The following is a 12,233-nucleotide window of genomic DNA, read 5'->3' as shown; positions in this document are numbered from 1 at the left end:
CAATTTAAAAACACTTTCATCTTATTCCTTGTGGGTTCCTGATTCCAAAAACATATAGATATGATATGTTTGGATTGAAAACACGCTCAGAAAGTTAAAACGAAGAGAGGTACAGAAAAGCGTGCTATCCTTCTCAGCGCAACTACTACCCCGCTCTTGTCAATTTCACTGCCTTTGCCATGAGCGGTGGACTGACGATGCTACGAGTATACGGTCTTGCTGCGTTGCATTGCGTTCAGTTTCATTCTGTGAGTTCGACAGCTACTTGACTAAATGTTGTTAAGACCTGATTTCCTCAGATGTTGGTAGGTCTTGAAGGGGAGGTTCCACTGTTCCACTGTGCATGTTTGATTTTTAGGCATTGGATTGATTTAAAGAAAAATCTCTGAAAACTAGGGGGTCCTTGATTTTTGAGTCACTTGAGAAAAAGTGACTCTATGTAATCGGTCAGTGTTAGTCTGTCCGGCCGGCCGGCCGGCCGGCCGTCCGTAGACACCACCTTAACGTTGGACTTTTCTCGGAAACTATCAAAGCGATCCGGCTCATATTTTGTTTAGTCGTGACCTCCAATGACCTCTACACTTTAACGATGGTTTCGTTGACCTTTGACCTTTTTCAAGGTCACAGGTCAGCGTCAAAGGAAAAATTAGACATTTTATATCTTTGACAAAGTTCATCGGATGTGATTGAAACTTTGTAGGATTATTCTTTACATCAAAGTATTTACATCTGTAGCCTTTTACGAACGTTATCAGAAAAACAAGGGAGATAACTAGCCTTTTCTGTTCGGCAACACACAACTTAACGTTGGGCTTTTCTCGGAAACTATAAAAGTGACCGGGCTCAAATTTTATGTGAACGTGACTCCCAGTGACCTCTACACTTTGACGTCTGCTTTGGTGACCTTTGACCTTTTTCAAGGTCACAGGTATGTCTTGAAGGAAAAAAATTGAAATATCATATCTCTGAAACTATTCATCGGATTTGATTCAAACTTTATAGGATTATTCTTTACATCAAATTATTTACATCTGTATTGTGTTGTGAATAGCAATTTCTTCCTGTCCATCTGATGCCTCATATAATATTCAGAACTGCGAAAGTGACTCGATCGAGCGTTTGCTCTTCTTGTTAAAAATTTATCCTGGAAGAGGAATTTTTTCTTTTCTCGGAAATCATCGGATCCAAGGAGAATCCCCATGCCTGGATTTTATATCAAATCACAGGTATCATTCAAAAGTATTTTGTTAGAAAGAAGGTTTGAACTCTGACATGGATTACAGGATCTTGTGCTTGCGTGTACACACGAAGGGGGTTAAGTCACAAGCAGGTTTGCACATAAGTTGACCTGGGAGATCGGAAAAATCTTCACTCTTAACCCCACCAGGCGGCAGCGACCGGGATTCGAATTCACAACCTCCCGATTAGGAGGCCGACGTCTTACCACCACGCCACTGCGCCCGTCATGGATCGGACATCAAACCTTTCTAACAAAATATTTTTGAATGATTCACATGCATGCTCACACCACACATCAGTTTGCCTCATCACACATTTTATTTCTCCCGTGTGCTGTGCAATCAAAAATTTACCAGGGATATAAGATACATATAGAACTAGTGGCTTCTTTGACATGATTAGGTACCCAAAGTTGTGTGTGTTTTTCTTTTCAAGTCCCATTAAAATGCACAGTGAATTTTGTGGGCTAAATTCTAGTGTCCTCTATTTTGCTTTGTTTTTCAGATAAAGAATTAAAATCTGTGCTTGAGACATACAAATAAGAACTGAGTCCTTCATATTTAATTCCCCTTTGTCCTTTCCCAGCAAACAATTATCTCCAGGTAAGTTTTACTCCAAACACATTTTCAATATTGCACAATTTCTATCCAGTCAGTCTTGAAAGCATAACCAAATTATATTTTTTACGTATATATACACTCAAACACACACACCATCAAACACACACACACACACACACACACACACACACACACACACACACACACACACACACAGTGTTTGTCAAAATATGGAATGATCTGCTTGTCCAGAAGGAGTTATCTTAAACTTTTCAGAACAACCAGCAATAGTTTGTAACTCTAGCACTTTCACATCTTTCATATTATAAACTCACACAATGTTAACTTGCTGCAAACAAACACAACATCCGTTATAACTACAATCTCCTCTGTACACACACACACACACACAAACACAAGACACACACACCACCAATCCCCAGTCCACTTTTTTCATATATCACAATTCAGTTCACACACACGCATATCATCATCATTCTCCCAGTCAACTTTTCTTAACTTAGCATTCATTTAACACATTTTCAGTCTCAAAGTCCAGTTTTTCTTGTGCCACGGACACTTCACAGTCACACCTGTCGTCCCTTAAATATTGATAATGATATAAGACATAGTCTTCCTGTGAATTTAACACAAGTCACAATAAAGCATAACACACTACTAGTGAAGCTAAACACCAGCAGAGCCCATCCTCTCTGCTTGCTCGATGGCTATCTTCAGGTTTTCATCAAAAAGCTCACACCTGAAAAAGAAATCAACGAAGCAAGGATGAAACAAAAGTGGACTTCACACAATTGTTTTCTTTACCAGAAAAAAACACCTGCAAAATCAATACAGTGAAACGTTGTTTAACCCTTTCGCTGCCAATCAAAACTGACTTATGTGCATTCCTGATTGCCAGGGAATTTTGAAGTTCGGGGTGTAATAATTCACACAAAATTGTAGCTCCAAACTGGCAGTAGGTAGGTAAGTAAAACCTACGTTATTTTTAAAGGAAATTGAACCAAGAATCTGTTTTTAGTGTCTAAACATGGAAATAATAATTAGTTTGGCTTATAATGATGTTCAAATATGAACTTTTGAAAAATCAGTCCGGCACATCTTCCGGTGCCTGTGGATCAAACACAGATGGCTGTTTTGCTTGCTCGAAGAAAGGATCATAATCACTGTCATCAACCTGTTTCCAACGAATCGTCCAAAAGAAGATCTCCCCCTTCCCCTGTCAGTATCCATAATCGTTTGCAGCGCCTGTAGCGTCAGTCCGGCTTTGTTTTTCTCTACTACGGCCTGGTCGACTGTCACCGTTAGCCATTTTGACGAGTCGAGCCTTCTCTCCCCTTCCCTGCTGCCAAGGCCGAAAATAGCCTTCAGACGCAAAACCGCGTCACCATTTATGTTTATTCATGAGAATGAGGTATCCTACCAAGCCATTGGCTGGTATTTGTGTGCCAGCAGTGACGTAGCATTTCTGGAAAATTCCTGAACAAAGCTGATGGGTTTACCCGTCACGTAGGCGCTGCGGCTGCACTGGCACATGACAGGTATATGACGGGTATACCCGTCATAAGGTAGTCAAGGGGTTAAGACATTCACTTAAAGGCACAGTAAGCCTCCCGTAAACCATCACAGATACGGTCAGGTTTTTACACACAGTACAAACACCCTTACATTTAAACACTCACCGATTGAGAACATCCTAGGTGCCCTCCGTAAAGAGCGAACCATTTTCAAAGAATTTATTTTTGTGTGGTTTATCTTACCCCTGAGCCATCATAAACCCGTGTGATCCAGTTTCCCTTTTTCACAATGTAGTCGTCAGTTAGTCATTTGAATGCGACTCGATGTGAGCTTATCTACAATAGCACGTTTTTATGCACGAAACAAACGGCTGTGGTTCACAAGAACTCTAGCGATGGCTTTTGACTGTTGAGAGGAACAGCGATATGCATAAACCGTCGTCTGCTACGACCCTTGCGTGACCCTGCTTCCGGGCTTTTCTTTTTTCAAACTTTCACAACTTCGAATTGTACTGATCTTGTCTTGATTAAAAAAAAATTCTTTTATGATTAAAGAATGTTTGTGTAACAAGCTGTCAATTTATTATTTAGATTTTAAAAGTTAGGTCTAGCGCAAAAACGCACCACGGTCCAAAAACATTCTGATAATCATCGATCCACGGCTATGGCCAGTTTACATCGATAGAATCAGACCCGAAGGGAAGTAACTCATTTTTGACCTGAGTTCAGGATGGGTCCAAAAAGTGTTCGAGACAATCTGCAATATTAATTCTTTAAAAATTGCTCGCTCTTTACGTAGGGCACCTAGGATGTTCCCGTTTGGTGAGCGTTCAAATGGAAGGGTGTTTGTACTGTGTGTAAAAGCCTGACAGTATCTGTGATGGTTTACGGGAGGCTTACTGTCCGGGCGTGATTTCCGGTATTGAATATGGTCAAGAGTACAGAATAGTGTCCAGTCTCTGTGACATGAGCATGACAAATATAATTTTGTCATAAAACAATCTTTTTTACTTAAATTGGAGCATATAGTTATCTTGATACTTCCTACCAAAAGAAATTTCAAATGGGCTATTTACTGAGTAGTATTTGAAGAAAATGTATTTGGTTTGCATGTAACGGTAACACCGTGACCCTTTCAATCAACATCAACTTAAAACAAATCCAGTTTAATTCCAGGTCTTTATTTAACTTTAACAGCCTGCTACAAGTGTACTTTCAATGATTAAATCATAACAACAGTGTTCTAGTCTGATACAGTATTGAAAACTGCATGTAACTGTTGCATGTACGTAACTTTACACAAAGCAGAACATTTGACTCACAATGTTAAAAAAGTAACATATTTAAGTAAAATAAACAAACAAAAAGTCTTCAAATATGTTAAGCCTTATCTTTATATTTAATTGTAAGAAGAAAAAGTTCATTTTTCCAATTTCTGAATTATGTTATAATGCACCATGCATTTACAACATCAGGCGTTCCTAATTTCAAGGTAAAATGACTAAGTAAATGTACTGTATTAAAGGCTCCTACATTGTCAAGGTATGAAATACTTGAGTTAAAGTATTAATTAAGGTTAAAGTATCCCAACAATTGTTTTACTCGTTTTAATGTATAAAATAGAAAACCTAGCAATACATGCATGTAACATAACACTGTGACCTATCCTTTTCTTACCCATTTTTCACCAGAAAAAGAAATCCATCCAGAATTAAATGTTCTACAAGTAAATACATAGATATAAACATATTTCACATCCAAAAATGTGAGTCCAAGTGATAAAGGGAAAGAATAAATAACAAGAAAAGACGTATGCAAGTAACTTTACACCAACTAGTGCTATTTGAAGGTGAAATAATTGTTATACAGCCTCTTAATCACTTAAATCGTACTAGTAATTGAAGAAAACATTCTCTTAATATTGAATGACCTATTGAGTGCTTAAGACAGTGAAATAATTGAATTTAAGTGGATTCAGAGCCAGTTTTAGGCAACAAACAAAATATCCCGAATAAGGGAAAGGCAAACATATCCATTCAACTTTTGTTATTACTTCAGCTACACCTTAGTAATCAAAAGAGAAATACTCAAACAAAACAGCAAATGTTAGACAAAACATTGGGCAACAACCAAAAATGTCCTACCAACCAAACTTTGCTACCAACCAGCCTTTCCTATCTTTCAGATTGTAACTAGACAACAGCACAACATGAACTCAAAAACAAACATGAAGCTGCTAACCACAGATGTGGCACTGACAGATGGAATAGAAGAGCCTCTGCATACATGAAAATCATGACAGTTTTGAAATATTAACAAAACAGCGTTCCACCCACTCGTATTATTTTTTATTGTTTTTTTTTTTATTATGGAGGGAATGCATCTAGGCTGGTTGACCTCATGCTAAACAAATACATGACAACAGTACAGCTTCAGAAATCTTAGTGCATGGGAACAAAGGGCTACACATAGAAGTCTGTTTGCTTTCACGCTGTTTCTTCAGGAAATGTACTTCTGCACCATCACCAATGAGGGCTTGAATCTGCAACACAAAATAACAAGAAATTCCGAGGTGATATTCAAAGCGTACCAGTTCCACATAACTAATCTCATGAAAATCATCAATTTGATTGAATTAAACATAAATTACCATGCATGTTAATATATTCGTGTACATTTAAACAAAAACTAGTATCATCGGTACTGAAACAAACAAAAAAAATAAATCCCCAGTGCCTCAATTCTCACAATTTCTTCCTGAATGTATTGAAGTCCTTGTACTCTTACCCCTGGAAATGCAGGTCACAGTATTGTCAGCTGAGTCCACACCACTCTGTTCTGCAAACTTCACTGGATGTTGTCTCAGTTGATAGTGTCCAGGGAAGGAAGAAAATTAAAAAAAAATTAAATGCTGGACCGATGATTGAAACAAACTTTTTTGTGTCCTGAAATAGCATTCCTAATGCTGTTGATCACGTGTGTGTTATGTTACATTGTGATTCAAACACATACTGTTAAAACTCATCCTAATACATAATTATTCACTCTTAGTCTGAAAACACTCATCTTCTTTGTGAATTTTTGTTTTTACCGAGTAAAGTTACATTCAAGCAATAGATTAAGTGGGTTTTTGTTTGTTTGTTGACCTGCATTAAACCATATCTTGGTTGTTAAGCAGCCTTAAAAAAAAAGCATCCACAGAAAAGAAAGAAAAGATAATAAACTATGTTGACGGCAATTTTTACTCATACATGTAACTTAACACCGAATAATCCCTTAGTCTATGATTATGTTTGTGTTATGTGACATTCAAACACATGTTTAAAAAAAATGCTTGTACTAAATGATCCACTCTTTGAACATTATAGTGTGCAATTAGTGTGCACAAAAATGTGAAATTCTTCAAGATACGTTTGAAAGTAACTTTACACAAAACCTATGGTGTCATGTTACATGCAAACACCTTTAATCTATTTTGAAGCATTAAACAGTTTGAAAAGCAAAATTGTTGACTGTTTCCATCCAGTCACCTTTCAAAGTGGGATTGAACCAGTCAATGAAATCCTGAGTTCATCTTAGCAATGCCATTTGAAAATGTCAGTATGACTGCAGGTACATAACATGCATTTGTCGTGTTAAGTTACTTGCATGCACGTTTTTACTGCATGTAACATAATGCACAATTATAATTCAAATGTTACCATGAAGCAAACAATTCATTTGTATTAAAAAGCTCCTATTCAATAGATTTTGCTATACCAAACTTGTGTGATGAAAAATACATGAGTGTAACTTAACACCACTCTTTATGGAGTAAAGTTACATACAAACACATATATCACTAAAACATCCCTTGTGCAGGCGAAAACACAAACTGAAGTTAAAGATCGCCATTCAAAACGCATCATCTTGAAAAATCAGACAGGTACTTGCAGATTCAGTTTCCATCAACAAGGTGATAGTTAGCATGTAACTTTACACGGGCATGTTGTCACTGTGATTGCGTTAGGTTACGTACGAACAGAACATTCAAACTTGGGTTTAAGATCGTACCAGGGCCATCCACATTCATCGAGAATGCAAATGTTCAGATTATTGCATATTTGTTTTCCTTTAAAATTTCCCCATCTAAAATGAATGCAGCACTTGCTTGTACGTAACGTTAACGATATGTACTTTCGTGTTAAGTTACAATCACGCGTCAAGATGGTAAAAAAATGGTAAGTCGTAACAATTTTTTTTTAATCCTTCGAGATCTCACAACACTACGTCCAAAATTGGTCTTCTCGCTAAAAAACATGTAAAAATCATTCTCCTAAAGCAAACATATTCACGCATGTAACATTAAAAACAGTAACACCAAAAGTAAGCATGGTCACTCACAAACATGTGCTCATAACAAATCAACAAACATTTTCCACAATTCCAAATGCGACTAAGATAACCCCTGCTAACACTGTTTTCACGTTCATGCCGTTGTTCATAAAAATGATAATGTATTTTGGTCACTTTACTTGCATTTCATGTCTTTCACTGACAAAACTGCATGAACGTAACCATAAACAGCAAAACTTACCTCATGCTTTTTCGCCACAATGATCCATCAATGCTTCGACCAAAACAGCATGTGACCAGCTCTTTTGTAAACAATATTCAAAATGGCCGCCGCTTACGCAAAATCTCGTTCACGTCCTAGTGAGGGATCGTTTTTTGTTGCATGCGCGTAACATAACATTTACGCGGTTTTCAATTATTTTTCCCTTGGACTGCTATGTAGAGTGGAATCAAGAAACCGCTTAAAGTCCTATGCCGAAATGAAGGCAGCGACAGAAGCTTTAAAATCATGCTGTTTCCCACCTACGCGAGACTTCCAACTCGTTGTTAAAATGAAGACGAACTCGGTACGAAAAACTAACGCGACGGTTACGCGCAAGCAGCCGTCCTTTGAACGCAATTATACACATCGCCGGTCATTCGTTCGTCCTGACAGTAAACCTGCATTGAACTGTTTTGTCTTTCATAACATGATATGATTGATTCAGTTTCAAATTGTCTCTGGTAAAGCGAACATGCAGCTTCAAAGTGTAGTGTGTGAATTGTGTCACGTTTCGCGTTTCGCCGACAACCGACTTTTTCGAACTAATCCACAGATATATAACTCAACAGACACAGATTTGAACACAAGAAGACATGCATATTGAAATCAACTTATTTTGAACAGATTAGAACAGGTTTGATTGAGGTGCATGTAGAATGGTTGCCTTTACAAGGCTAGTTTTGTGACCAACTCGTGATACAGGCACTCGACGCTCTGTTGTACTCTTGACCATATTCATAACAGCCGTCCAGCACCAAAACGAGGCGCCATTGTTGTAGAGGAGCAAGTCCACGAAAATAAATTCTTTGAAAATTTCTCACGCTCGACAGAAAGCAGCCAGGATGTTCCCGTTCGGTGAGCGTTCAAATGGAAGTATGCTTGTACTGTATGTAGACGCTCGGGGAGCTCTGTGATGGTTTACGGGAGGCTTACTGTGCCTTTAATAAAGACCTAAATATCTAAATTGTTGAGTTCTTTTGAAGCCTTAGACTGACATAACCACTTAGATCACTCATCTTTATTACACTGGAACCCCCCCCCCCTCCTCCCACCATTATGACTTGCAATCCAAGACCTCCCTTTCAAGGCCTTGCTTTTTTCAGATTTTTTGTTCATAACTTCTGTAAAATCACCTCCCCTTTAAGATTCCTACCTGGGGCGGGGATGTAGCTCAGTCAGTTGCGAGCTGGATTTGTATCAAGTTGGCCGCTGTCAGCGTGAGTTCGTCCCCACGTTCGGCGAGAGATTTATTTCTCAGAGTCAACTTTGTGTGCAGACTCTCCTCGGTGTCCAAACACCCCCGTTTACACGCAAGCACAAGACCAAGTGCGCACGAAAAAGATCCTGTAATCCATGTCAGAGTTCGGTGGGTTATAGAAACATGAAAATACCCAGCATGCTTCCACCGAAAGCGGCTTATGGCTGCCTAAATGGCGGGGTAAAAACGGTCATACATGTAAAATTCCACTCGTGCAAACCACGAGTGCACGTGGGAGTTTCAGCCCACGAACGCAGAAGAAGAAGAAGAGATTCCTATCTTTTTAAAACCTGAATTCTTCAGACTTTTGGAGGTCTTGAAAGGGGGGGGAGGGGGGTCCATTGTACCCTTAACTGCCCTATCCCCACAAAACATAGCCTTACCTGATAGGCATGTCCAGGGAGTAGAAAGGGTTCTTCAAGGCAAAGTCAGAATAGACCTCATAAAGTTTCTTCAGTAAACCGTCCACTGCCATCTGTCTTGGGTCTGTGATCACCACAAACTTGATGCCTGTTTGGGAAAACATTATGCAGAACATTTTAGTTATGTTAAGAATTGTAACTAAATGAACTCAGCAACCTTATTCGTTTCTTAATGGTACAAAATGTACTGCTATATTTTGCAGAATGTAACTTTTCTTTGAGACCAAATTACACTTATGCGTGCATACACAAACACTCACACACAAACACACTCATTCGCAACCATCATTTCCCAATTTTCTCTTCACACTCCACCCAGACACACACATCTTTTTTAGTCCACGACCCACATCATCCAGTCTGTGTAGTTCAAATTACGTCATCGTTTATTTGTTTGTTTACAAAGACCATCTTTTAAAAGTTGGGCAATGGGATGGTCGTATCAAGATTGGAGATTCCATGAAGTCTCAATCAAAAACTCCAAATAGTTTCAGAGATAAAGACGATTTTGTGAGGCTCTGGGTCGTCCACGAACCATGAAACACAGTGAAGGCTAAACCAGATTTTAAAAAAAGAAAAAAGATGAAAAACAAATTTACCTGTCATGGTCTGATCACAGTGCAGCTTGAAGGTGTCGGTTTCTAGCATCTCGATTCCTGAAGACCTGGGTTCTGGGGATAACTGGCAGCCAATAGCAAACAATCTGGAAAAAATGTATCGCAACTGTTGATCTATTCATGAATGTCAATTAAAATTAAAACTGAGGCTGGAGCAAACTTTGAAGTGACGTAACGGTTAGTCATACAGATGTAATGGATTCTACAAGGCTTTCATAGCTTGCTGCTAACTATTCTGGGGCAAAATAATGTGACACTGCGACAACTTCCTTTCCATCCCACTCCCTTTCTTCTAAATCTAATATACCTAGTCTCTGTGCACTTGTGACAAAGATTATTATGATAGCTAGATTAAATTCATACATTTATCATTAGTTTGTTGCTTGCGTCACCCTTGCAACATAGTAATTCTCTGTTTTACCACTAGTACTGGTCAGTCAACAACTTGATAAACAAACTTGCAGCCAGGAAGTTGTGTGCAAGTTTTTTTCTTACAATGCCTGATTTACTTACTGAAGTTACTCAGTTACTGACTAGACATAAACACGATAAGGCCAAAAAAAATAATAGGTGTGGTTACGGTAACATAGCCAAAAAAAATAGGGTAGGAAGGTAGGCAATCACTTTTTTTTGGTAACTTTTTTTTCTAATGTGTACAAATTAAACCTACTTGACAGGGAAATAAGTGTGCGACTCGGGCGCTTTCGCTTTCATTGCGTTTTCTGCACTCGTTTACTTGGGGTTTTTTTAAATTTTTGTTTGACAAATGTAATAAAAAGTTATAGGGTCGGCTCCAAAAAATAGGGTAGGTCGGGTTACCGTAACCACACCTATTTTTTTTTTAGGCCTAAAGGAACAAAATTTAAGGACAATTTCCTCACTACAGAAAAAAATTAACAACTAAGAAACAAAACGAAATATAATATAAAGAATCAAATGTTCATCACAACAAACCACTGCCAGCAACAACTGCCGATTAATAGCAACAACTTACGAATGAAACATGCTGGCAAGCATAATCTTCTCATTTGTCGTCAGTTTTGGTCGGCCAAACTTGATGCTGATTGGGTAGTTTTCTTCCATGGCGAGTGTCTCCAATATATCCCGACCATCTTTCAAGAATCTTCCTTCAGATGCAACACCATTCACTGCCAATACTGAGTGGCCAACTGGGGGAAATAAGTTTAAACAATTAAATAAACAGGTCAACATTTAAACAAAAAGCATATGAATCATATCATATTCACATGTGATTTAGTAGTAGGACATGTGTTGGTAGCTATTTAGGTATGTATATATATTATACTTGTGTAAAGTGATTCTATTTTCTACAAGTACAATTCAACCCTTCTGTACAAGAATCATCTATCTCACTCACACTCTCAGTATCTGTCTCTCAAAGATGTATACTTGTACACTCAAACTTTTTGAAGAACTGTGCTGAGCTGAATCAGAATGACGGCACATGCTCATTTGTGTGAAAAGTTTGAGTTCAGCGACTACTGTGCTAATTAAAATTAAGAAATGTGTGTCCAGGGAAAGAGTCAGGCTTTCTATACAGAAATTAAAATCTCCTCCTAATCCTTTTTTTACACCGAGGACGAAGTGGGTGGAGCAAGATTACCTTTTATTCCATCCCTTTCACCGAAGGCAACGACGATTTTGTCGTCAAAGATCTTTAGCACGAGCTCTAGCGGATAGCTGAAAGTTTTCTCGACTTCAGGTCGTGACGCATTGTGGTCATGCTGATAAATCAAACCTCCTGCTTTGTTGATAATGTAAACGCTGTAGATCGCCATCTTGCTTTATTTTGAAGAGGGAGTAATCCATGTATGTTCTTGCTGAAATTTTGTAAAGTACAAATGCTTACGTTCATCATTATAATTGACTTTTATGAAAATGTCAAACTTACTCTAATTGTTACAAGATCAACGTTATTTCTCTCTCAATCACTAGCACTATTAAGTTTCTTGTTAAGCTTACATGTATGAAACAAGTTCTCCCC

At 38.2% G+C, this 12,233-nt stretch overlaps 1 protein-coding gene and 1 long non-coding RNA gene across 2 annotated transcripts; both read right to left on the bottom strand.

Moving 5' to 3' along the window:
* Positions 1–1,538: 1,538 nt before the first annotated feature.
* On the bottom strand, positions 1,539–12,033 carry LOC138978472 (trafficking protein particle complex subunit 4-like). Its single transcript, XM_070351215.1, has 5 exons — positions 11,853–12,033; positions 11,223–11,397; positions 10,211–10,314; positions 9,573–9,699; positions 1,539–2,559 (listed from the first exon to the last, which is right to left on the bottom strand). The coding sequence occupies exons 1-5, from the start codon at positions 12,025–12,027 to the stop codon at positions 2,487–2,489; spliced, it is 654 nt and encodes a 217-aa protein (XP_070207316.1). The 5' UTR covers positions 12,028–12,033; the 3' UTR covers positions 1,539–2,486.
* On the bottom strand, positions 4,500–6,250 carry LOC138978474 (uncharacterized). The gene is made up of 2 exons (XR_011459693.1): positions 6,122–6,250; positions 4,500–5,876 (listed from the first exon to the last, which is right to left on the bottom strand). It is a non-coding gene; the product is annotated as an uncharacterized lncRNA (long non-coding RNA).
* Positions 12,034–12,233: the final 200 nt, after the last annotated feature.

This window comes from Littorina saxatilis, linkage group LG10 (genome assembly GCF_037325665.1).
Source record: "Littorina saxatilis isolate snail1 linkage group LG10, US_GU_Lsax_2.0, whole genome shotgun sequence".
NCBI classification, from domain to species: domain Eukaryota; kingdom Metazoa; phylum Mollusca; class Gastropoda; order Littorinimorpha; family Littorinidae; genus Littorina; species Littorina saxatilis.
Note: the sequence above shows the minus strand (reverse complement) of the source record. Positions and strands in the feature narration are given on the sequence as shown.